This window comes from Triticum urartu, chromosome 4A (assembly GCF_056163025.1).
Source record: "Triticum urartu cultivar PI428250 chromosome 4A, HENAU_Tu73, whole genome shotgun sequence".
Classification (NCBI taxonomy): domain Eukaryota; kingdom Viridiplantae; phylum Streptophyta; class Magnoliopsida; order Poales; family Poaceae; genus Triticum; species Triticum urartu.
The window spans coordinates 587,361,394-587,387,957 of record NC_141876.1 but is presented as its reverse complement, the minus strand read 5'-3'; the positions used below and the strand labels follow the sequence as shown (position 1 = coordinate 587,387,957).

General features: G+C 48.1%; 2 protein-coding genes across 2 annotated transcripts; one reads left to right on the top strand and one right to left on the bottom strand.

Annotated features, from left to right (window-relative positions):
- Nucleotides 1-7,119: 7,119 nt before the first annotated feature.
- On the bottom strand, nt 7,120-7,848 carry LOC147976876 (secreted RxLR effector protein 161-like). The gene is made up of 2 exons (XM_087521005.1): nt 7,507-7,848; nt 7,120-7,416 (listed from the first exon to the last, which is right to left on the bottom strand). Exons 1-2 carry the CDS (start codon nt 7,846-7,848, stop codon nt 7,120-7,122), a joined length of 639 nt encoding a protein of 212 aa, XP_087377131.1.
- A 4,431-nt stretch (nt 7,849-12,279) lies between these two features.
- LOC147976875 (uncharacterized) lies at nt 12,280-23,391 on the top strand. The gene is made up of 4 exons (XM_087521004.1): nt 12,280-13,478; nt 13,632-13,724; nt 15,337-15,410; nt 22,649-23,391. Exons 1-4 carry the CDS (start codon nt 12,280-12,282, stop codon nt 23,389-23,391), a joined length of 2,109 nt encoding a protein of 702 aa, XP_087377130.1.
- Nucleotides 23,392-26,564: the final 3,173 nt, after the last annotated feature.

Genomic DNA, 26,564 nt, shown 5'->3' with positions numbered 1-26,564 from the left:
ACTGAGGTAACCATGAAGGAATTGGAGATTTTGCAGACTGAAATTTGTGCTATCTGAATCCGGCCAATCCTATTTTCTGAAGAGATTATAGTTCAACTGGAGTTAAGTTGATGCGCGTCCATGATGTATGAGCTGTATTTGCCCAGTGTATGTAATTTGTTGTTTGTGTATGCTTTATTATCACCTGTGTCGAACCATAATGCCCAGTGGGTATAATCGGCTGTAATTTCTTTATTGTATAGTGTAGGATTATTCTACCTTTCTATGCCTTGATCTCTTTGTTGTAATAGTGTAGGCTTTTTAGAGGTGATAGTATTGAGTAGGATAATTCTTTGAATATGCTATATCGTTCAAATGGGGGCCAATTCGCCCGACCATGGCCCTTCACGGGCCGTCGGATCCATGGGCCTTCTACATCTCGTAGGATCCATGGGCCTTCTACGTCTCGTAGGATCCATGGGCCTTCTACGTCTCGTAGGATCCATGGGCCGCCGGCTCATTTATGGGTCTTGTACGGGCCTTTAATGGGCTGTAGACGAGCCTTTAATGGAAATCGTACGTTTTATGGGCTGACCATAACGGGCCGTTAATAGGCCATATTTGGTGATGCTATGAAAATGGCCCAACAGACTAATGGTCCACAAACGGGCCAACTGTAACGACGGGCTGAATTTGGCCCACAAGCAGAAAATGACAGTAACGGGCCGTAAGTAACCGAATGTTGCAAATGAGCCCAAGAATAAATGGGCCCTCAGAAGGCCGAAAGTTAACTTGGGCTTGGAATGGCCCAACGGAATAACGGGCCGTTAATGGGTATAAAGTGATACACTGTTCACTGTGGGCCAGTTTCACCACGTGCCGTTAATGGGTGTAAAGTAATACACTGTTCATTACAGGCCAGTTTCAGCACGGGCCGCTAATGGGCTAAGAGTTACAAAGGGCCTCATATGGGCCGAAAGACGTCATGGGCTATACATGGGCCAGAAGTGAAAACGGGCTGGAATCATATTGGATGGCCCAGATGACGCTACTGGGCCTAATTCGGATAGGGCGTAACGGGTCTTGGGTTAGCGGGCTGTAAATGGGCTATATGCGAACAGGCCGTTAACAGGCTTTCCATGGGCCTGCCTACCAGCTTTTGACCAAGTCAAACGGGCCAGCCTTTTCACAGGAATGGGCCACAGTTGGGTCGTGCCACGTGTCGATGTATCATAGGCGCCTTCTATCCAGTGAGTGGATGACATCTGTCCCAACGATGAGCCGACACGTGTTTCCTCTAGCCAATGATGATTTTACACGTGGAAAATCCCCATTGGTCGGGGCTGTTAACGGGTTATCGGATCCAAAACCCGACCCGATAGCTTAACGGCGTTCCGTTACGGTGGATGCCACGTGTCGGTCACCCTTGACGAAAGCACTTCTATGACGCGCGATTTATTGTCATGGAAGTGGACACTTCCGTGATGATAATTTTTGTAATGTCATGGAACACTTCTACGACAGCACGGGTATGACTATCTTGATTCTGTCATAAATTTGTCATGGATGTACATGCATGACAAAAAAAGCGACCTACTGTGACAAACATGTATCATCACGGAAGTGTATTTTTTTTAGTGATGGCGGAAGGAGCTCATCAACCTTCCGAACTGGACGCCTCCGCCTCCTCCTCCTCCTCCGGCGAGTCAGGGCACTCCGCCTCCTCCACCGCCTCCTCCTTTGGTGAGTGACGATCAGGGCACTCGGGCTCCTTCTCCGGCGCGTGGCGGCACTCCGCCTCCTTCTCCGCCTGCGCCGGCGCGCCCGAGCAGCCAGCCTCCTCCTTCTCCGCCTCATCAGCAAGGGCGGAAGAGACCTGACGCCGCTCCGTCTGCTCCGGCGCGTCGTAGTCCTTCTCCTCCGCCTCGTAAGCAAGGAAAGAAGATAGCCGCTCCGTATGCTCTGCCGGCGTCTAGCAGTACAGCCAGAGGCGGGAGGAAATATAGATTCGGTCCTTCTCTGAAGACTCCAGAGAAGTTACCATACGAGAGGACCCCGGAGGAGAACGCAAAGATCGCGTGAACCGAAGTGAAGGACTGGTTTCAAGGGTTGAAAGCAAAGAAACATCCACCTCCGGAGGAGAAGGTAGATCCGGTGAAAGCGAAGCGCACTTTGGCTGCCCTGAGAAAACCACCAAAGTCTTCGCCGAAAGGCAACTATGAGCGCATTATTGGAAAGACATTTGTCGAAGAGGAGCGGTCGGGAAGTACTGTCAGTGATCAAAGGATAAAAGAATGACGAGCTAGGAAACAAATTGCCCAGCTCGGCGAACAAGCGAAGCAATCGTGCCCCCCGCTCAAGGTGCCTAGCGACATCGTCGCTAATGATCCGAGGATGGTGCCCGGTTATAGCAATCTTGGAGATTACCTACCCGACGATGTACATTATGATTTCTTGGAGGTGGAGGCGGTACACAGATTCGAGTACGGGAAGCCTCTCGTCAATGATGAAAGATCTCTAACAACGATGATGTGAAGATTGCATGATTGGTACATGAAAACCTGCAGAGAGTCTGGGGGCAGGAATACTTTGACGCTGAGAGTTAGAGAGGAGCATGACCTTGTTGGAATTGAACTGTTGAATTATCCATTTGAGGAGTTCTTCCAGTTTTTCAATCAAAGGGCCCTCGATAATGCAATGGTCACCTGCTACTGTCTGTAAGTACTACTATTTCTGTCATTAAGTCTCTCTATATAGGTCGGCTCTTTCATTGCATGTATTTATAATTATCCTCACTATATTATGCAGATTGAAGATCGTCGAATTGAAGAAAAGACAAGTCGGTGATATTGGGTTCATTAACACAAATCTCATAAATGCAACTGAGGTTAAATTTCATGCCGAAGATACCGAGGCCAACTTGCTACGATCGTTGGTAATAAATGAAAACAAAGATATAATACTCTTTCCTTACAACTTCAAGTGAGTGTTACTGTCTTGTGCATATTCGGTTTCCCTTATATATTAGTACAGGTTATAGTAATGTAATTGATGAGTTATGCATGCGTGTGTAGTTTTCACTATATTCTCCTAGAGATTAAGCTTGATCAGGGACTAGTAACCGTCTTAGACTCGAGAAGAAAAGATCCCCAGGAGTATGCGGACATGACTGAAATCCTCGAGAAGTAAGTTAAATCGATCATTATCCACCATATCAGCAAATTTGTTCATTTCCTGATATCAAGTAATTGTTTTCTTTTGTCTGGCAGGGTTTGGAGCAAATTCACCAGAAAAGCTCCGGGACTTCCGAAGAAGCTGCAATTTAGATACCCGAAAGTAAGTACTATAGTAGCATGTTCCGCGCATCTCCTAGTGATTCAAGCGCTAGTTTCATCAATACCATTTGGCATGCTTGTTTATCAGTTTGATTGACCTCTATTTCTTGTAAAGTGGTTGTGGCAGGATCAAGGGAATGATTTCTGTGGATACTAAGTTTGTGAGTCCATCCGATACACGACCTGTGAATGGGTGTACTCTGACAAACACTATGAAGTGCGTAAGCAATAATATTCACAATTTTATTTTATTACCATCATTTGTGTTGAGTTTCATTTATTCATATATATATATGTATTGACCCCCTTCTTCAAATTAGATCTTTCGGATGCGGGATGAACTCCTACCACCAGATCGTATGCGAGCAATTCAAGAGGAATTGGTGGCATTCTTCCTTGACCATGTGATCGCTGAATACGGAGAATACTATGTGGATCCTGTGTTCATATATAATTAGGAGATTATATTGTAAGAGATAATTATTGTATATATGTAGCCGGTAGTGTCGGATAGATATACGAGAACTTGTTGTTCAACCAATCTCTCGGAGAAGGAGAGGTAGTCGATATCACTTCTCTCTATATGCATATATGTTCATGACGATCTTCTGTTTCCTTTGTTTGCTTACTAGCTAGCTAGCGTGTCTAGTCCTCTCTATACGTATGTTTAGTACGTAGCGTCGACCAAGCACGGACATAAGAGAGGACACTTCTCTCTATTAATTAGCTATAGCTATAACACAATATATGAAACACCTAAATTAACCCCCCAAAACCCCCAACCGCCCCCCCTTCAAAAAAAAAACCACAACCCCTGAAATGCTGACGCGTGGATGCCTATTGGTCCCGGTTGGTGCCACCAACCGGGACCAAAGGCCCTCCTGCCTGGGCTCGGTGCACCGGCCACGTGGAGGCCCATCTGTCCCGGTTCTGGACTGAACCGGGACTAAAGGGCTAGGGCATTAGTAACGACCCTTTAGTCCCGGTTCAGAAACCGGGACAAAAGGCCCTTACCAACCGGGACTAATGGTGGTTTATCTACTAGTGATAGCATGTGCTAAAAAGTTGAGAGGGTTAGGGCATGGACAACACATAAAACCATTCTGCTTGTTTGCCGAGCCACTTCGAGAAAGTTATACAGGCCCTTAATGTACTCGGAGGTGTGTCTGTCACCGTACATCCATTGTCGGTTCATCTGTGTGCATTATATATAATTATGTGTGTCAAAAACCATTACAGATTCAAATGGATAGATAAGTGACCAAATTAATAGAAGTTCATCATCACATTAAAACCAAAGTACATACATAGTTCAAATTGAACAACATATAGATCTCGAGAGCATCTAGTTAAACCATATATTGAAACTATGTAAAACCTTTGAATGCAACAACAAATGCGATCATAATCACAACCAAGATAACAATTGATCCAACGACATAATGATACCAAGCCTCGGTATGAATGGCATATTTTCTCATCTTTCTAATCTTCAACCGCGTTGCATCCATCTTGATCTTGTGATCATCGACGACATCCGCAACATGCAACTCCAATATCATCTTCTCCTCCTAGATAAATAAAATATATGTCGCGATGGTCGGCATAATTGTCATAAACAATAAATGAACCAAATAGTTGTAAAAGGATAATATATACCGCATCCGAATCATAGACAGGACGAGGGCCGACGGGGGCGGATACCAAAACCATCGCACTATATAATAACAAGTAATAATAAAAGTAAGAAAATTAGACAAGTATCTATCTAAAGTAAGAATTTTTTTCAGAAAGAAGATGAGAACAAGAGGCTCACCACGGTGGTGCCGGCGACGAGATCGGCACGGGTGATCGACGGCGTTGAAGACAGGGACGGGACGTGACGGACCGCTAAACCTAGACAAATCTTGGGGAAAATGGAGCTCGGAGGTCGAGTTTCAAGAGGAGAAAGCTTAACTAGTGTGGCTCGGACATTTCATCGAACACCTCATGTGCATAGGAGGTGAGCTAGAGCACCACAAAGCTCTCCCCTCGCCGGCCAGAAAAAACAAAGCAGTGTGGAGTGCTCTGCTCGCCGGCGAGGGGGTATATATAGCCACCTCATTGGTCCTGGTTTGTGGCTGGAACCGGGACGAAAGGCTACCCTTCTGTCCCGGTTCTAGGCACGAATCAGGATCAATGGCTGTGGGCCAGGAGCGAGGACCATTTGTCCCGGTTCGTGCCTAGAACCGGGACAAATGGGTCCAGACGAACCAGGATAAATGCCCCACGAGGCCCGGCCAGCCCCCTGGGTGCACGAACCGGGACGTATGCCCCCCATGGGTCCCGGTTCCTAACAGAACCAGGACTAATGGGATGTCCAGGCCCCAACCAAAGCCCTATTTTCTACTACTGTCAGCTGGCCGGCGTGGCCCAGGTAAGCTCTGCCCACCCTTCTTTTCTCCAGAAACAGGAAAACGGACGAAAGAAAAAAAGAGGAGAGAGAAGAAAATGTTAGAGAAGCAATTTGGGAACGGGATTAATTTTCTTGAGCTCACCAAAGTGGGCTTGATCTACAAAACTTGCAAAGAGACGTGTCGAAGGGTTTGAATGCAACCTCATTTGAATTACATTCAAAAGAGTTTTAAATAAGAAGTGAGTGTTTGGAAGGTCCCAAAAATGTTCAGATTTTTGGTGGAGCTTGGATGTGAGACAAAAGAATTATCGACAAAGTTTGGAGGTAGACTCGCAGCAGAAAAGAATTGGGATTATTTTGCAGGTGTGTTACGCTTAATTCCAAAATTAATGAAATATTTTTAATATAGCTCCCTTGAATATGTTTTAAAGAGAAATCACCATGTGCATTTCCCTCAATTTAAATGGATTAGAGATCCATGCAATTTATTCATGAGAAAACATTTAAGTTGGTAACGATGACATGATACAATGCAAATGATGCAATGATGAATGTAACAAACAAAACAAATCATCCGACGAAACTCGGAATACACGGAAGGCATCTGAAGCGTCGGTCTTAGGTCGTTACGACGTGTGTGTGGATCAGTCGGGGGAAATGAAGAGTTTCCCTATTTTGACACGCTGCAAAGGGAGGAGCCCGATGGACGTCCGATACCTAGTTTAAGTTCTTATATCTTCCACGAATCAGATTCCTATGGGAATCCTCCAACATAGCTCCAGAACATCCATAAGCTGACGGCTACCAAGACATTCGTGGACAATGACAACGGATGCTATAGGAAGACGTCGATGATCTCGCGCTCGAGGACGACTAAACGCTGACAGACGAGGGCTCCAACCTTGCCTTCGAGGATGACGAAGATGACCGACAACAATCGGTCACACGCTGTCCGTCTCCAGTACTGTTTCATGCTGTAGCGATGCAGGGTATTTGTCAGGCAGACCTCGACGCCTCTATCTCCGGCGATCACCGGAGTTCTACTAGAGTGGGTGCGAGAGAGGGAGAGAGGCTTGTTTTGCGCTGCGAACTTACTGCAGCTTTTCTGCTTTCTTCGCTTTATTTAGAGTTTGCTAGCCAATTACAACGGAAACGCGGAGCTAGTGCGAGTAGTGGATGCCGCCATCCCAGCGCACCTCGCGCTTCGCCCACCATGGCGCCTTGACCGTGCTTTCGTGCCATCCCACGATCGGGTCAGGGCGCCGCTAAAAACTCTAACAGAAACCGAGTCGCAGCTCGGGCTTTATCTGACGAAACTGAAACTACTGACGAAACTGAAACCTATCGACACCTAAAACCCTAAACCTGAACTTTGAAGTTTACCCAACAATCACCCCCTAAACTGATCGTTCAGGGAGTTGCCTCGATCATGCCGATGCTTGAGCGTAGCTGTTGAAGTCGAACACGGCCAAGGGGCTTGGTGAGCATGTCTGCAAGTTGAAACTCTGTTGCCACATACTCAAGTTCGATCTTCTTCGTCTCCACACAATCCCTGATGAAATGATACCTGAGCTCGATGTGCTTTGATCTGTCGTGCATCACAGGATTCTTTGCCAGAGAGATTGCGGATTTGTTGTCGACCTTGAGTCTCACTGTCTTCTCTTTCTTCTCTCTGAACTCGCCGAGCAGGCGTGCGAGCCAGATTCCCTGACAGGCTGTTGTGGTTGCTGCGACATACTCCGATTCGCAGCTCGAGAGTGCCACAATCTTCTGCTTCTACGACTGCCAGGTTATCACCCCTCCGCCGAGCAAGAACAGGGTCCCGGAGGTGCTTTTGCGCGTGTCCACATCGCCGCCAAGGTCACTGTCGCTGTAACCAGTAAGCTCAGGCTGACCATCTCCTCTGCCATACTTGTAGCCCAGATGCAGAGTGTCGGCGATGTACCTCAAGATGTGCTTGACAGTGGTGCGGTGCTCTTCAGTTGGCGCCTCCATGAAGCGCGAAACGTACCCGACCAAAAAGGTCAGGTCAGGGCGCGTGTGCACCAGGTAACGCAGGCTGCCGACGACACTGCGGTACTCCGTCGCATCCACCAGTGGCGCCGTGCTCTCCTTTGACAACTTGAAGCGAGGCTCCATGGAGATGTGACAAGGTTTGCAGCTAGCCATGCCACTCTTCTCCAGAAGTTTGCGTGCGTACGTGCTCTGTGAGATGACGATCGATGCCATCCTCTGTCTGCTTCACTTCAATTCCAAGGTAGAAGCTTAGCAAACCTAGATCAGACATCTTGAACAGCTTCTGCATCTCTCCTTTGAACTTGGTGATCTCTTCTGTGTTGGATCCGGTGACCACCAGGTCATCCACGTACACGCCCACGATGAGACGTGTGGTCGCTGTGCCCCGTGCGTACACATCGTGCTCTGACGGACAGCGCGTGAACCCCAGCTTGCTCAGGCACGTGTCTAGCTTGGTGTTCCACGCTCTGGGAGCCTGCTTCAGTCTGTACAAGGCCTTGTTCAGTCGCAAGACAAGATGCTCCTTGCCGGCGACGACGAACCCCGGTGGCTGCTGCACATACACTTCCTCCTGTAGCTCGCCGTTCAGGAACGCTGACTTGACGTCCATGTGGTGAACGGCCCAGCCCGCGTCTGCCGTGAGTGCCAGCAGCATCCGTACTGACTCGAGGCGCGCCACTGGTGTGAACACCTCGTCGTAGTCGATGCCGTGTTGCTGTACATAGCCCTTCGCCATGAGCCGAGATTTGTGCTTGAGTACCTCCCCGTGCGCGTCCTTCTTGACCTTGTAGACCCACTTCAAGCCAATGGCACGGTGTCCTGGAGGGAGGGAAGTGAGCTGCCATGTGTCATTGTCCATGATCGAGTTCAACTCTTCAATCATGGCGCCTCGCCAACTTGCTTCTTTTTCTGCTTCAGTGAACGAGCTTGGCTCCTCAGCGGCCAGCAGATGTAGCTCTTCGTCTGGATCATCCGCCGGGCCAAAATCCAGCACGTTTTGCAAGGTGTGGAAATGGTGCTCGCGCTCTATGTCATCTGCCGCGTCGTGCACATTGTCGCTGAATGACGTCGGTGGCGACACCAGCTCCACCCCTCCTGGACTGACAGAGGTTGGAGTTGTCGGCTCTGGAGTTGACGAAGCTGCAGTTGATGGCGCTGGGGACGCTGGTGGTGTGATCGAAGACGGGGTGGCTGCACCCTCCCCATCTGTCGCCCCTGGGGTTGTGCACACCAGGTGTTCGACCACAAATGTGTCGGCGCCGCTGAACGTGTTCGCGGCACTTTCCTGTCTTGTCCAGTCCCAGCGTGCCCCTTCGTCGAACACGGCGTCGCGCGTGATGTGCACGCGCCCAGTTGTTGGGTCATAGGCCCTGTAGCCCTTGGTGTCGTGCTCGTAGCCGACGAAGATCATCGGCCGACTGCGATCGTCGAGTTTCTTCAGTCCAGGGTGCGTGTCCTTCACATGCACTACACACCCAAAGGTGCGCAGGTAATGCACGTTCGGCTTGCGTCCGTGCCATGCCTCAAATGGCGTCACACCGTCCAGGCTCTTGGTGGGCGCGCGGTTCAGCAGGAACACCGCCGTCGTGACCGCTTCGCCCCAGAACTCGCCGGGGACGCCCTTGGCCTTCAGGAGACTCCGGGCCATGCCCACCACTGTCCCGTTTCGGTGCTCCACCACACCGTTCTGCTGCGGTGAATACGGGGCGGTGAGGTGGCGGCTGACACCCAGCTCGGCGCAGTACGCCGTGAACGAGCCGGACGTGAACTCTCCGCCGCGGTCCGTCCGCAGCGTCCGCAGTTTGCGCCCTGATTCAGACTCTGCGAGGGCTTGCACGCGCTTGATTGCTCATGCGGCCTAGTCCTTGGTTGCGAGCAGTACGAGCCACATGAACCTAGTGGCGTCGTCCACCAGCAGGAGGAAGTACTTCTTCCCGCTCGGGGTCGTCGGCGTGATCGGCCCGCAGAGATCGCCGTGCACGAGCTCCAGCCGCTCCTGCGCACGGTGCTTGGCCTGTTGTGCGAACGGGGAGCGCCGCTGCTTGCCCGCCAGGCATGCGTCGCAGAGCTGATCCACATGTTCAACCACGGGCAGGCCATGCACCATGTCCTGGCGCGCTAGCTTGCGCAGAGGGTCAAAGTTGAGATGCCCGTAGCGCGCGTGCCAGGTCCACGCCGTGTCGCCGCCGCTCTGCGCTGCAAGACACACAGGCTGCGCAATTCGTAGCGCAACTGAGTACAGACGATTTGGCGCTCTCTGTACCTTCGCGAGGAGACGACGCTCCCGGTCGCGCACGCGCAGGACGCCATCCTGGATCAGCACCTGGCAGCCACTCTCGTCGAGCTGGCCCAGGCTGATTATGTGCGAGCGCAGGCGCGGGATGTAGTACACCCCAGTGATCGCGCGGTGCTCGCCGGTCTTGCACGCCAGCAGGATGGTCCCCCGACCGCAGATGTTGACGACCAAGCCATCACCAAACTTTACGGTGCCGGTGACAGCTGTGTCGAGCTCGGCGAAGGCGGCGCGATCACCGGTCATGTGGTTGGACGTGCCCGTGTCCAAGTACCACACGCCGCTTCCGGCCCCGCCGCTCCCCTCATGCCCAAGGTGAGCCTGAACCGCGTCCTCGACGATGTGGACCGGCGCGGCGTTCGTGCTGACGGAGTTGTGGTCGGAGAGCCCGCAAGTTTGGGCCATCAGCAGGCTGTGCTCCTCGTCCTCACCACTGCTCTGGACAAGATTCGCCTGCTCCTTGAGGCGGGCCTTGCACTCGCGCGCCCAGTGCCCCACCAGCTTGCAGTAGCGGCAGGTGTCCTTGGACTTGCCCCCGCTGTTGGTGCCACGGCCGCCGTTCTGGCCACGACCGCCGCGTCCGCGGCCGCGTCCTTTGCCGCGCCCACGCCCACGGCCGTTGCTGCCGGACGAGCCGTCCCCTTCACGCAGCTTCAGGCGCGTGAACCACTCCTCCTCCGTGAGGAGCAGTTTGCCACCACCGCCATCACCCCTGGAGGGAGTGCCGTCCAGAGCGTACCTCTCCTCGGCGGCCTTCAGCCGCCCGATGAGCTCCTCGAGCGCCAGAGTGTTGAGGTCGACCAGCGTCTCGATCGCACACGCCATCTGCGAGTAGGCCTTGGGAACGACCGAGAGGAACTTGCGGACGACGGCGGGCTCGCCGATCTTGTCACCAAGGAGCTCAAGCTAAGTTACCAGAGAAGATAGACACATACCGAAATCGTCGATGCTCTCGCCGTCGTTGAACTTGATCGCCTCGTACTGGCGGCGCAGGGTCGTCGCCTTGGCCTCTCGAACGCGCGCCATGCCCAGGCGCATTGTCTTGATCGTGCCCCAGGCGTCCTTCGCCGTGGGCTTGACGGCGAGCGTGGACGTCATCTCCGGCGGCACCGATCGCAGCAGGCACTCCATTGACGTGCGATCTGTGTCTCGCTCCGGAGTCCCGTCGTTGACGGCGACCCAGAGTTGGCGCGTCTCCAGCATCACTTGCATCAGGAGGGCCCAGTCCGCGTAGTTCGTACGCGTCAGCATGGGCTAGGCCCCGCCGGTGTCGCGGACGACGCGCTGATGCACGACCATGGCGCCGCCGCCGCCGCTATTCCCTGAATCCACCACAGTCTTCCCTGGGCTGTCAGGTCCTGCCATCTCCACAGGCGATTGAGCAACGGGGCTCTGATACCAAATGTCAGGCAGACCTCGACGCCTCTGTCTCCGGTGATCACCGAAGTTCTACTAGAGTGGGTGCGAGAGAGGGAGAGAGGCTTGTTTTGTGCTGCGAACTTACTGCAGCTTTTCTGCTTTCTTCGCTTTATTCAGAGTTTGCTAGCCAATTACAACGGAAACGCGGAGCTAGTGCGAGTAGTGGACGCCGCCATCCCAGCGCCCCTCGCGCTTCGCCCGCCATGGCGCCTTGACCGTGCTTTCGTGCCATCCCACGATCGGGTCAGGGCGCCGCTAAAAACTCTAACAGAAACCGAGTCGCAGCTCGGGCTTTATCTGACGAAACTGAAACTACTGACGAAACTGAAACCCATCGACACCTAAAACCCTAAACCTGAACTTTGAAGTTTACCCAACAGTATTTAGCTAGTTTTTTGCTAAAGTCCGACCCACCTTTAAAAACCGGATGAAACCTTGGTTCTGATTTTTCCGGTTGGACCGCCGGTCCAGTCCGGATTTTAAAACTATATAGGATGCGGATGCGTGGTTCAGTCGGGCAAAATAAAGAGTTTCACATTTGGACACGCTGCAAAGGGAGGAGTCCGAAGGACGTCCGGTACCTAGTTCAAGTTCTTATCTTCCACGAAACAGATTCGTATGGGAATCCTCCAACATAGCGATTCGTCTTGTTATTGTAACGATTAGTTTAGAATTTGGCTACACCATCATATATACAGAGGCGAGTATATATGCATGGTAGACCGATTTGCATATTGGCCCCCGAAACTCACGAGCGGGCGCCGATTCCGTGGTCGCTTTAGACGATTTTGCTTACAAAACCAGCCGCTTGGAAGATCTGATCGGCGATAGCTAAGCGCAAGATGCATGCCACCATCTCAGGAAAACAAAGATGCATATCTCCCCCGCTGCCGCCGGCAACCCGGAGCCCTAGGGTTTGCTGGGAAACGATGCAAGGAGATTTGGTTCGGCTGGTCGCGTCGCGCTTGCTGGCCGGCGATTTACTGGATTGCGTCCGTTTCCGTGCTGTCTGTGTGCAATGGCGATCAGAGACTCTCTGCCCGCGTGGCCGTGGCGTCGTTGATCCACGTTTCCACCCTCGCCGCTGGACGATGTTCCCCGAGGGCCGTGGCCTTTATCCTGGACACCCCGGGCTGGGTGACTATGTCCGCTTCTTCAACCTAGACTCAGGTGTCTTTGTCCGTGTCCGCCTCCCGCTGTTTACCAACCATTGTATTCTTGATTCGGTCTACGGCCTACTCCTCCTCCAGAGGGATGAAGACACAGCCGTCCGTCTCCTCCACCCTTTCACCGGTGACATCGTTGAGCTTCCACGGCTCACCACCCTGGTCTCGCAGAAGCCCGAGGGAGGAGCTTGGCCCCTCGAGATCAAGACGATGAGATACATCTCTACTAGTGCTTCCTTTGTTGCAGGAGCTGTCACTGTTTTGATTACCTTCAATTTGTATTTTTGTGGGGCTGTTGCTACCTCTCTAGATACGCAATGGACGATGCTAAGTTGGACATGCCCAGGGTCATATATCAATGGACCTCTGCCATTACACGGAAAGATATACGATGTTCCGGCCTTCTTCGATGATACGAATGGTGCACCTCGGATTTTTGAGATGGACGTATGCCACTATCAAGACCCACCAAAGTTGATCTTCACAGGCCCGATAGAGAAACCCCTACAGGCTTGCCACCTGGTAGAGTATGGCTCGGAGATCTTAGTGGTTGCACACGACGATGATCAACTATCCCATATGACGGTTTATAGGCTCGCTGACCTTGTCTTGGGAAAGTTCATTCCGATGACAGACATCGGAGAAAACGCTATCTTCATGGGACCAAGGAGTATCTGTGTTTCTTCCAGGGCATTTCCTATGGTGAAGGCTAATACTATCGTGTATTTCCGTCCACAAAAGCACCGTTTTGCGCAATACAACATCGGTCGTCGCACCTGGTCATTAGCTATGGATCAGTGTAGCATAAATGGCCGAACACAAGGCCCTCGTAGCATTGTATGTCATATCTTGACATGCTGCTCTCACCAGCATTGGTACGTACTAATCGTGCATAATAGTAAACACATTGCTATACTTTATACTACTTTTTTTTTAGAAAAAGAGAATGACCCCCGGCCTCTGCATCTGGGCGAATACTTTATACTACTTGGTTAACTATCATCGTCATTTCTTGTCTGAGCTTGTAGGAACAAAGGAGAAGATTACACATATACGTTAACAGGAGGTCCATCACCCGAGTGGAAAGTGAAGGAAGAGTTTCGAGCTGGCGTAATGGTATTGTCAGTCTTACCCTTCTTTTTTGTTTAACATAGATGCCCACATAAACACACATATGCTCACCCTTATGAATGCACGCACACACCCTATCCCTAAAGAGCACTTCCAAGATACTGAACCGACATAACATGTTGTGACCGACAGTCAATATACACCAGTAGGACGTGTACTGTTACAGTAACAGTACAACATTTTTAATTTGGATTTAACATTTTCTGCTTATTTTGAATCGTACACAACCAAATTAACCTTAAGCATGTCAAAGGATAGTACGGCTCTATAATTTATCGATGCTTTTAATTAAAAAAGTTGCAGAATACTATTGCAGTAGCTGGCTTTCTCTATGATGACGTGTGTTCTGCTTTCCTATGGTTATTGATCATACGCTCGTCGCTGGTATTATTCCCATGACATCTTATTTATGCTTATTATGTCTTCATATTTTCTTCCCAGGCCTAAGTAACATACTTGTACCCAAAGCTAGTGATGAACGACATTCATCCATGCAATTCGAAGAAGAGAGGAGTTTTTGTTGATAAAGGAAGTATGTTACTGGAATATACTCCCTTCGTCCGAAAATACTTGTCATCAAAATAGATAAAAAGAGACGTATCTAGAACTAAAATACATCTAGATACATCCCCTTTTATTCATTTTGATGACAAGTATTTTTGGACGGAGGGAGTACAAAGAAGAGAGAGAAGTTTTACGGATTCTCAGCGGCGAGATTGCTCTGGGGTGAGATCCATCAGGCGGCAAGCAATTTGAGGCGGCCATGGAGAGCATAGCGACAACAACTTAGTTTTGTTACATATTTTATGAGATATGATCTACCGTGTAAGATGGAATGTTCGATGGTTACTTCACTTTTGTTATCTGTCAAAGATATTTGGAGGAGAATTGGTGTCAGAGTCCCTAAAGATGGGAGTTGTTAACTTGTTATATTTTTATTTGTACTATTTGAAACTTCTACTCCCTCCTTTCCAGTTTATAGGGCTCAATTCAAAAATCTCACCAAACAAGATAGATGGTGAGTGGTGGAATACTTTTTTGTAATTTGCAAAAGCATCCAATTAATGCTCTTGTTTTCCTTAAAATTTTATGTTTACCAATGTATTAATTACAATGCATGCATGCATAAAGTACATGCATTGGTCAATTTTCTCTTAATACTTGCATGCAATTATTTAATGCACCTTAGAATCTAAACTTGTGATGGGGAACAACCAAATTGAGTCTTATAGAATAAAAAAAAACTAAGATTTTAAGATAAGCCCTATAAACTGGAAAGGAGGGAGTACATCAGTTTGTCTAGGAACAAGCCTTGTGGCAGCTTTGTTGGTTGAGCTGATCTAGCAACATTACTGTTGTTAAAAATATGTGAGATGGAACAGGTTTGCATTGGATCCAAGCCATACACCATTCCTTTCTGTGTGGCTCCAAGTGTACGCACATTATGAGAGGCACACTTGAGTTCCATTGTCCGAAATCTGGACGGTCATGGCAGTATTTTTCTCACCAAACCCCTTTGGTTCAGAGTCCAAAATCTTGATGGCTATTTTTATAAACACAAGTGTTTTACAACAAAACTGTGCCAACTTTTTCATTGTCCAGATACAAATCGCTTGTCCAAATCAAAGACCTGCATTTGGTCATGAGCAAATGGTTCTCCGGCGAGATATTTGATGGTTCATAACTTACAAGATCTGCATCTAGACCCTAGGATCTAAATCATAGCCCCCAGAGCGCTCCTCTCCATACCTGGTATACCGCGGATGATTCTCTCGGTTCCGAATGTCTCCAGACCGGGCTTCTCGGTTTCCCTGTTCGTTCTACAATAAAACATGGTGTCATAAACATAGCAAGCTTCCCGTGACACCTAATTATCCCAAGGTTTTAGTCTTCCAGGCTAAATGATGCAAAATTTTATAATGTTGATCAAATTTAAAATGTTCCTGGGTGTGGTAGATCCTGTTAGCTCCAGGCCCGACTCTTACGTCGCACGTTGCTCTCAACGAGTGCTTTTCGACGGAAACCCTATGGAAGCATGCACACACAACCTACCTTTATGAACACCTTCATGAGGCAGAGCCGGCACATCATTTTTTAAATTGACAAAGTCATGATAGACGCCTTCTTAGTTGACGGAAACGCTTCCTCCCACCGAATGCACATCACCGGAATTCAGGAAAATACGATCATCAATGTCAAGTCTAAGACCTGAACTCTGATGGACTAGGGATACCACTATCCTCCTAACTATCTAATCATAGGTTCGTTCACATCCTATGTTTTGTTTCTTTGATCTGATGTTACATGGGGAACCACGTACACGCATAAATAGTACTATCTATCCTACCTATACACAGCCGACTCGGCAAGGGCTACAATTCCGTACTGGACTCTAATACCTACTCGTGATTAACTCCAACAATCAACCTCCTAAGCATGATGTCCTCACTTTATAGTTTGAACGTCAGTCCTTCCACTGATAGGAAATCCCTATATCCCTATAGGTAACCACTTAGTAGTGGGGCCACCAATTAGTGTATAGTGTTTTTTGCACTGGTGTTTATTTGACGTGCGCTACTGCTACTTAGTAGTAGCACATGTGCAAACTCTGCGCTACAGGTGAACCATAGTAGTAGCGCAGGTACAGTAGACACGCGGTACTACTATGTGGACCCCACTGTCACCCCCAGCCCCTCCCCCCTCGGACAGGCAGTAATAGTACGCGGGGTGTAAGACTGGCGCTACTACTAGCTATAGCGCAGGTAGAACACCCCGCGCTACTACTATGGATGAACGAGGCCAGTTAGTGGGCTCCAATTAGTAGTAGCCCTTCGTAAATTACTCCCCTCGCTCCATTCTGCCTTTCAGTCACGATAGACTGCTTCTTCCACACCCCAACCCCTTGGGTTCTTGGTGACCTAGGGTTTCGGTGGTGGTTGATGTGGTGCTCCGGTGATCCCCTGGTTGTTGTGGGGTGGACAAGGTGTCTCCATTTGATCACCGTTGGCGCAGTGATGCTCCTGGGTGGTGTCTTCGTGCGATGGTGCCCTTGGAGCAGTGTCACCGTGCCCGGCACTTGCTCTGGTCGCCGTGGGTGCTCCTGCGAACTCCTGGCCCTCTCTTGGATGTGATGGTGCACTTGCTCTCATGAGCGGGCTCCTGGGTGGTGGGCTCATCAGCGGTGCGGGAACTGCTCGTGGGCGTTGCAGGAGCTGCTCCTGGAGATGGCTGGCCATGGCAACGCTGGCGATGGGAGGGGAAGGAAGGAAGGAGACGGGGGATTTATTTTTAGAGCTTTGAAAGTATAAGGGCATTTTTGAAAGAAAAGGGATCTTTCCCTCGATTTCATTAACGAAACCAATAGTCATGACATACAACCAAAACACATCAACACTGCCTAAGTTTTTGGCATCACAGACAAGCGGGAGGCAACAACAGCCCCCAAGAAACAAGTACTCACTCCTCGCACCCGTGAAATACAAGTGGAGAGGTGGACAGAGGGAGTAGTACAAAACTACAGATAGGACGCGGCTGCGTGGTTCACTCAGGCAAAATTAAGAGTTTCGCCATTTTGACGCGCTGCAAAGGAAGAAGTCCAATGGACGTCCGATACCTAGTTGAGGTTCTTATCTTCCACAAATCAGATTCGTATGGGAATCCTCTAACATAACGACTAGTTTTGTTATTGTAACGATTAGTAGTAGTTTGGAATTTGGCTAAACAAATATATATATATATATATATATACATACATAAACACTATTCTGATCACGGGATCAGAATAATATTCTGATCACAACCTGAACTTCCCATATAACGCGCCTGAACTTCCCTGTGTACGAACCCGACCTTCGGGCTATCTTCGCAACCGTGGCTTCCCCCGCGAATTATTCCGGTCGGTAGTGTTGTCTGGGATGTGACTGTAATCCAGATACTCATAACTGCATCTAAATGCTCGTTTTGATTCGTAATTTTGCATTTTGGCGGATTCACTCTCAGGGCGGCTGAACTTGTGTCTGTTTATAAGTTTAATGCATTCACTGGATGTTCTAGAACCTCCAACATGATGGTAATTTGGTGTAAGTGCGAGTTTCGTGGACAATTTGTCCTTAATTTCAACGGATTTGATTTCAGGCTCTGTGTTCTTCGTCCGCGGGAGTGGTTCCGCGGCTTCTGTGGATTTTTTATTTTTATTTGAATATATAGAGGGCGGATTTGATTGCAGTAGTGAGATTGGACCGTTCATGGGTTGTTAATTCGATCGGGCAGGCGAGTACACCCCTGAAATTGGGCGATTGGATCTCGTGTCGGCCCGTGCTGGTTTTGGTTCTTCAATGAGACAGCTTGGTTGATTTATCGTTTTGATGTCAGGGCGCAATAGGATATCGTTCGAGGTCGCGGACTGAGAAGGTGTAGTCACCCAAGTGATTAAATCTGAAAAGCAAATTCGATAATGCGTTTTTTCCAGTGATTCTACTGTCTATGTTACAGAGTTGGACTTCTGCACCTTTTGTGCTTGAACTTCCCTCGTTTTAATGCATGTTTTTTGGGTGATGCTGCAATACGATCTGTTCGGTTGGTGTTGTTATAAAAATTTTGTGTAGGTTTTTTTTGTTTTTCAAAGTACTCATATACGTAAATGTGGATCTGGTCCATAGATACACAAATCATCCTTTTTATATTTATTCTGTCTTCGGGACTAGTTTTTTGGATCTTCCACATTCTGTGGTAGTAATTGGACTTCTATGGTACCAGTGATTGAACTTCCTGATTTCCACATTGCAAGGTGGTGCAACATCGCGCTCTATTTTTTTTGTAATTTTCAATTTTCTAATTTGGGTTTTAGTTTGTTCCGTGGCAACTATGGGATTATTCCCAAATATGCATGCATACCTTACTTATTTTTTTGTAACATGTTTGCATACTTCAAACAGTGGTAGAACTTCAGTTTGTGTTTAACGTGAACTTACAAGATTTTTGCTTCTGTGCAATTTGTCTTTCTACATGTTCATTTGATGTTTTTTCAAAATGCTGAACTTCTCTGTTTTTACAACTTGAACTTACCTTTATTTAGAACATTTGATTAGTTAACTTACGCCTTGTGCATTTTGTTTCTTCGACACTAAACATTATTATTCCTCAGGTGCTTCTTTCTTGGTTTTTTATGTCACAGCAAAACTTTTCTTGAATGCAGGTTCATCTTTTTGACATTGATATTTCAGGACAGATTACATTCCAGAAATCAAAAACCCTTAGTAGATTTCTTCTGCAATTTGTTGTAACTAGTGTGTAAGTGTGGAGCTGGACCACAGGCACTATCTTCAGTAGGATCTGGACTTCTTTTTTATTAATGGTTGAACTTCTGGTTTTGGATATCGCACTCCACATTGGAAGGCGATGGTGCATGATGCTCTACATTTTCTTTGTTTGGTTTTCTTTGTAATTTTAATTCTCCGGATGTATTTTTAGACTTTTGTCTCGTGAGCAATCATGGGATTAGCCCAAGTATGGGCCGAGACAGGAACGAGCCGGAGCAGGCGACGACGCGGCATGCCGCATCATCGCATGCGGAGGCGAGTCCGTCACATCCATGATCCCACTATCTATCTTAGGGTTTTTAGGGTTTAGGGTGCGTGCGGTGGGCGTGGAAACAGAATAACCGCATTGCGTCCTGTCAAATCCTAGCGCGTAACAATGCGGTAGCGCGAGGCCGAGCAGGGGGGGAGGGGGGTCAGGACCCCCCCTCCCCTCCCCCTGCGAGGCCGAGACAAGAACGAGCCGGAGCAGGCGACGACGCGGCGTGTCGCATCGTCGCATGCGGAGGCGAGTCTGTCACATCCGTGACCCCACTATCTATCTTAGGGTTTTTAGGGTTTAGGGTGCGTGCGGTTGGGGTGGAAACAGAATAACCGCATTGCGTCCTGTCAAATCCTAGCACGCAGCAATGCGGTAGCGCGAGGCCGAGCAGGGGGGAGGGGGGACCCCCCCTCCCCATGCGAGGCCAAGACAGGAACGAGTCGGAGCGGGCGATGACGCGGCGTGTCGCGTCGTCGCATACGGAGGCGAGTCCGTCACATCCATGACCCCACTATCTATCTTGGGGTTTTTAGGGTTTAGGTTGCGTGCGGTGGGGGTGGAAACAGAATAACCGCATTGCGTCCTGTCAAATCCTAGTGCGCAGCAATGCGGTAGCACGAGGCCGAGTAGGGGAGGAGGGGTCGGGACCCCCCCTCCCCTCCCCCTGCGAGGCCGAGACAGGAACGAGCCAGAGCAGGCGATGACGCGGCGTGCCGCGTCGTCGCATGCGGAGCCGAGTCCGTCACATCCATGACCCCACTATATATCTTAGGGTTTTTAGGGTTTAGGGTGCGTGCGGTGGGGGTGGAAACAGAATAATAACCGCATTGCGTCCTGTCAAATCCTAGCGCGCAGCAATGCGGTAGCGCGAGGCCGAGCAGGGGGAAGGGACCCCCCCTCCCCTCCCCCTGCGAGGCTGAGACAGGAACGAGCCGGAGCAGGCGATGACGCGGCGTGTCGCGTCGTCGGATGCGGAGGCGAGTCTGTCACATCCGTGACCCCACTATCTATCTTAGGGTTTTTAGGTTAGATATGAACTTCATGTGTTTTTGTACTTGAACTTCTTCTTTTTGTTTATTTATGGTTTATTTATTCTTATTCCTTTACTTCTTTTATTAGAGTGCTTGAACTTCTGTTCTTTATTTTTTGAACTTCTTTTCTCTTGTTCTTTAGGGGCATATTTATGTATGTATGTTTCTTCCTTTAGTAGAGTATTTGCCATCTATTTTTGGTTTTGAAGATATCAGTTGTGCTGTTTTGTGATCTTATCATAATAGATGCATTCAAATGGTGCATTTATTTATCTACACATGTATTTACTATTTTAGCTGTTGGGGGGTAAAACTGTAAATTCAGTGGCGCTGCAATTCCCACGAGAGAGATGCATTAAGTGAGCATCTCCCATCGCCACCATCTCTCAAAAAACCCCTCTCCCCCTCCTCGTGTCGCTCGCACTCTCTCCCCCCTCTCCGTCGCTCCGCTGTCTTCCTCGCCTCCAACTGCCCCCGATTTCTTCGCCCCTGTCCCCCGCCCTCGTGCTGGAGTAACCGGCGCACGCCCCCGCTCCTATTTCTCCCCCACGCCCCGCTCTCTCTCGCCCAGCCCGCTCTCTTCTGCTCTGAAGCGAGGGCGGCAACTGCCTGCGCGGTTGCAAGGTGCGCGTGGCGTCGTGGGGAGTGGAAGAACTGGCGCGGATTCGTGCGTGCGGGGGTCGTCTGGAGAGGTACAAGTGCTGCCCCCCTCCTAATGCTTGCTTCTAGTTTCTCCAGATCTATCGAGTCCGCCTCCTGTGTGCTCTCGCGTCTGCGTCCTACCCCCTTTCTTCTGATGCTTTGGTGGGAGATTGGGTAGGGTTCTTGTGCGTGTGGTGCGTGGATTCCATTCCCCCGTGGTCAGATTTGTCTATGAGATGCTTGTGTGTGCTATTTTATCTGTTCAGAGATGAGTGGATTTCATTTCCCCTTTGGTGATTTCAGCATTCAGATGCATGTAAGAGAGGGTGTGGTGTGATGGTTGATGGCAAATCTGATGTATATAATTGTCTTAGTATTGTTGATTTCGAAGTCTAGATTGTGTCTGTCACATGCTATTTAGTTTATGGATTCTTTTTTTGTTTGTGCTTGCCTATATGTGCTACTATTGATGTTTTCATACTTGTTGATATGTTGTAGTTATTTCATCCTAGGGTTTCATTTAGTTGTTTTTTGTATTTGTTGTATTATTTTCTACATGCTAACTATATGCAATCAATCCCCTATTTTTAGCAGGTTGTTCTAGTGTTTGGAGTTGCATTCATCAAGGCGGTTGTGTTGTCATGGCTTCAAAACCTTCTCCAGGTATCTTAATGTAGTTGTATCTTGTATTTTAAATATCATTATTCTCATATATGTCTGCCCATATCTTCACTTAGTATTCATGTTGGACTGCCATTCTTAATAGTGTGAACTTCTAGGAATGGTTATGTGTATGCTTTTTACCATTAGTTTGAGTTAGTAGAGTGTTTTCTTACTTTGTAGTTGATGATTTTGCAGTTGAAACTTTGTCACCAAGTGTTGTTGGACTTCCCAGATGTTTCATTTTTGTAGTGTATATCTTTGTTTTTTTTGTTATCATGTTGATGGTATTGATATTTAGTTTGCATGTGAAATGCTGTTTGTGGTCATGCTACATCTTTTTTGTGTGCTACTTGCTTGGGTCACGTAGTTGAACTTCTGGTTTTAATTATTGTTTGATTGTAATGAAATTTGGTTGAACTTCTGTTATGCACATTTTGTTTTACTGCTTTGTTATGTATCGTTGAACTTCTGGACATTCATGATATATGTAGTAGCCCCTCTGGTGTAGATTGTTTTTATATTTAGTTTGTAGATTTTTAGTTTGCTTTTTGTGTTTACTGCTTTGTTAGGTATTGTTGAACTTCTGGGTATTGGACATTGTTGTAAAAGTAGAAGCCCCTTTGGTGTAGGATTGCGGATTAGAACTCAGCTGCCTTTTTACTTGCATTTTTGTAGTTGGTGATGAGTTGAATAGTTCTGAAAAAATGCCTGCGATCAAGATGGAGCTTCAGAGGTTAATACTGATGCTCCAATATCTGATGCGGCTAATTCACCCATTATCCCTTTGACTGTGATTGCCGAGGTTACTTCGAGCCTTGAGAATTTTTCAAGCCTTGAGGATCTTGCTTCTGCAGCTCTTGCTTCACCTAGTATGTGAAACCCCTTTTCTTTTCATTTTAAAGTTTTGAGCCATATTTTTTTAGCTTGTTCATGCCGTTTGTTTTTGTTTTTGTTCCTGACTTTTTTTTATTTTTTGCTTCGATTTTTTGTGTTCTTTGTAGATGTATCCACAGAGGAGGAAGTTGTGAACACCATCAACGATGTTTTATCTGAGTTGGGTTTATCAGAAACCCCTACTGCTGCTGAGGAGGGGGCTCCGTCAGTCAAAGGTTGTGATTCCGTCCCGGATCCTTTGTGCTCTGTTCAGATGTCAGAGACGCAGTCGCAGTCTGTTGATGGCATTGAACCAGTCACGCAACCCGAGGATGTGCCTCTTCAGCTTCTCCTGGAGGACCAACGTAAGAGGAAGAAGCAAGAAGATTTTGACAAGAAGAGGGCGGCCCGCCTTGAGAAAGGTTCTGATGTTCCTGGATCTGTTCATGCGGCTGAGCTCGCTGTTGAGGAAGACGTGTCGTGTGGTAGTGATGGCACGGTTGTCCCTGTTAAGAAGAAAATCAAGAAGACTGCTGCGAGGAAGCTAGTAGTTGGTGAAATTACTCCTCGGAGGAGCCCACGTGTTTCAAGGCCTGCAGAAGTTGTTGAAGATGAAGGGTTAGGCCTTGGTGGTACACCACGCCATAGTCCTCGTGTGCTTGCCACTGCCTCGCCTACACCTTCTCTGCTTGGTGCCGGCGCATCTGGTAAGGGGAAGAAATGCGGCGTGAAGCGCAAGGTTCCACCTGCAAAGGTCAACAAGGGTGTGAAGAAGCGTTCTCGTGTTAATCCAGAGGACAATGATGATGTTGATTTCAATGCTGATGATGAGGACGACGTCGATGATGATGCTGCCGCTAATCAGCTATGAATGTCTCATGTTTACTGTTTTTTAGAGCATTTGTTGCTATTGATGTAGTTTTATTGTTTTTAGCACTACCTTGGCATACATAGCTGACCTTCTGCTCCATATAGACGAATAAATTAGCCAACGTGCTTTGCTTTTATGGTATTACTGCCTTTGTGTACATAGTTGGACTTCTGGGTATATACATGAAGAAATTAGCTTAACTTGTTGGTATACATGTTTGATTACTGCCTTAGTGTATATGGTTGAAATTCTGCTTTTTAAATTTCCAACATTTTTGAAAGCATGTTAACTAGTGTTCATACATGGTTGTACTGCCTATGTAGACATAGTTGGGCTTCTGAGATACATGTTTGATTACTGCCTTGGTATACATGGTTGAACTTCTACTTTGTAAATTTCAAACAATTTGAAAGCATGTTAACTTCTGGTCATACATGGTTGTACTGCCTATGTAGACATAGTTGGACTTCTGAGATGTGGTGCGTATGTAGGCATTAGTGGAATTTTGGTGAAGCTTGTGTTTCTCATTATTCTGCCTTTTATCCTTGTCAATGTATTTTTTTCAGTATCAGCTTGTGCAGCGGCCTGAGAGGAGGAAGAGAGGAGGCAAAGCGCCTGAAGAAGGTGGCCAAAGAGGAGGTGAGGCGAAATGTTTTAACAAGACGGTTCGCTGCTCACTGAAAGAGGTCAAGACGTGTGCGGAAATGCTACAACTTAGGCACAAGACGAGGGTTATCAATGCTGGTTTTGGTTGTGTGTTTGACTTGAAGGTTGATTCCAACATTTCTCGTCCTTTGATGGGCAACATCTACACGAGGATTGACCCCTCAACCATGATTTTGGACATGGGTGAGGCGAACAAGGTTCTACGTATTACAAGTGATGTTATTCACCATCTCTTTGGGTTCCCTCAAGGTAATCGTAGCCCCCCTAGGCCCTCGAATGATGGTTTCGATGATGTTGTTATGAGGTTGAAGGGCAAGCTTGGGTATGCTAGGAGTGACGACATCAAGACAAAGGATTTGCGGAATATCCTTGCTGAACTTGTGAAGGATGAGACGAAGGATGATCTTGCTCTGCAGGTGTTTTACCTTATTGTTTTCATGAAGGTGGTTATCCCTAGAACGTCTACACGAGTGTCCAGGGAGGCAGCAATGGCCGAGAACCTTGTGTTTGAGGACATGGCAGACATGGACTACTGCCAGTTGGTTGTTGACGATATTCAGAGTGATGTTGTTAGGTATCAGCAAGGTACTAGTAGAGGAAAAGCCGTCACAGGTTGTGCCATTGCGCCGTTGCTTATGTATCTGGACTGCCTTATCATTGGCAAGACGCCTAATATTGACTTGAGGACCCCTTGCATCAATTTCATGGATCAGGCCAAGCTTCTTGAGCTTGCTGCGGCTGACTTGGTCACGAAGGGTGATGATGACCCAGCCAACTGGGTGTTTGGGAGACTGCCTGTTAGTGTTTCTATGCATTATTCTTTCCTGTGTAGTTTAACTTGAACTTTTGGTATTTTCTTGTACATTTTTTGTTCCCATGTACCTTCATTTGTTTTCTAACGCGTTGACTTTTGTTTTTGTATGCAGTGGAAGACACAGGCTAAGGTTGTGTTCTTTAGGGTTATTGAACGTCCTGTTCTAACTATGCCTCGTTCCGCCGGCCTAGGGAGTGGAACTTCCCCAAGATTTGAATTCTCCCGGGATGTTAATATCGGTGCCCCCCTGTAGATCCAGGAGGTTCTTCTGCCCGTGTGAGTGCTGCAGGTGGCGTTTCTTCCGAGAATTTGTTTGAAGCTGCCAATGTTTCTCTGGTTAGGATTGACACTCTTCTTGAAACTGTTTGTCGGGAGTTGGCTCGTGTTCCTTCAACTGTTGAGCGTCTTAGTCGCATTGATGGGATTCTTCCTCCCGGACATGGATTTGATGATGAGTCTTCGAAGGGGGTCTTATCTATTGAAGCTAAATTTCTTGAAGAGCTTCGTCAGAGCACTTCCCACCTCCGGACTAGCATTGGGCTGTTCAAGGAAATCCAGGATGCTCGTTGCAAGCCTTTTGAAGATGAGGCAAGTGTTGTTGTGAGACAGATTCAGAGGCAGGATTCTGTTCGTTCGGGTCGTGAAGGAGGCCACGTGGAGCGTACCAAAGAGCTTTGTTTATGTTGGCCTTTGATATTTCTTTACAGTAATGTTCAATGTTAGCTTTCAATTATTACTATTTGTAGTCATAGGCGACCGTTATTGATTTCATGTGTCATAAACCGTTTCTTTTTAGCACTAGTGTTCCTATGTGACCTTCTCTATTTATAGAACCTGAACTTCAACTGCTACAGCACCTGAACTTCCATGACTGGCCCTTTTTCCCTTTTGTATCTTAGAGTAGTTTGACATCTGACCTGCTATGTTTACTGTATTTGGACTTCCATTATATGTCAGTTGTGATAGCTGACCTTCACTGATTATGCAATCTGAACTTCTGTTGATTAGGTATTTGATTTCTACATGATTTTTTTGTAGGCTGTTGATGATGATGCTAGGGTTGAGGAGGATGTTTTACCTGCGCATGAAGCTGCTCCTGTGCATGAGGCTGCCCCTGTGCATGAACCTGCTCCCGCTAGTGGCGTAATAGTTGATGAGGTTCATGGCAGTAAAAATAAGGTTCCATTTTTTCTTGTCCATTTGACTTGTTGCCCCTGAGACGGACTTGCTGCCCCTGTGCATGAGGTTCAGTCAGCCCTTTGTAATGACTTTCTATTTCTTTTTGCAGCAGCAGAATGATGATGTTAGTGTTGCTCCAGAGAAGGTTGCAGACATGTCCGTCTCAGGCACCGGCTGCTCCGACGGGGTGGTCCTGACTGAACCTCAGTCGTCCGTTGGCGCTGAGGTTTCTGATGCTGAGCAGGGCAAGACAACTGGAGACATCATTTTGGAGAAAGATCATGTTGAGTCTGCTGTACAAACTGGTGGTAGTGCTGCTGCAAGCACGGAGAAGTCTCCTGTAGTAGAGCCATCAGTTGATGTTGATGCTGTACAGGCACAACCAAATGTTTTTCTTGTTTCAGATTCTCCAGTTGCTCCAGCTACTTCTGGTGTCCTTCCCGACGACGCTGCAACGTCTACTGGAGACGACGATGAAGATACCGAAAGCGATAGCTATGGAGAGGAGGTTGAT

What these genes read in the sequence shown, in the direction of transcription:
- LOC147976875 (XM_087521004.1), top strand. Translation starts at nt 12,280, where the DNA reads ATGCATGCCACCATCTCAGGAAAACAAAGATGCATATCTCCCCCGCTG. An exon ending in CGAGCTGGCGTAATGGTATT is followed by an intron (nt 13,725 to 15,336) that starts GTCAGTCTTACC and finishes TTCATTGTCCAG; the next exon opens with ATACAAATCGCTTGTCCAAA. An exon ending in CTCCGGCGAGATATTTGATG is followed by an intron (nt 15,411 to 22,648) that starts GTTCATAACTTA and finishes TGTTCTTTGTAG; the next exon opens with ATGTATCCACAGAGGAGGAA.
- LOC147976876 (XM_087521005.1), bottom strand. Translation starts at nt 7,848, where the DNA reads ATGGAGCCTCGCTTCAAGTTGTCAAAGGAGAGCACGGCGCCACTGGTG. An exon ending in TGTTCTTGCTCGGCGGAGGG is followed by an intron (nt 7,417 to 7,506) that starts GTGATAACCTGG and finishes ACAGCCTGTCAG; the next exon opens with GGAATCTGGCTCGCACGCCT.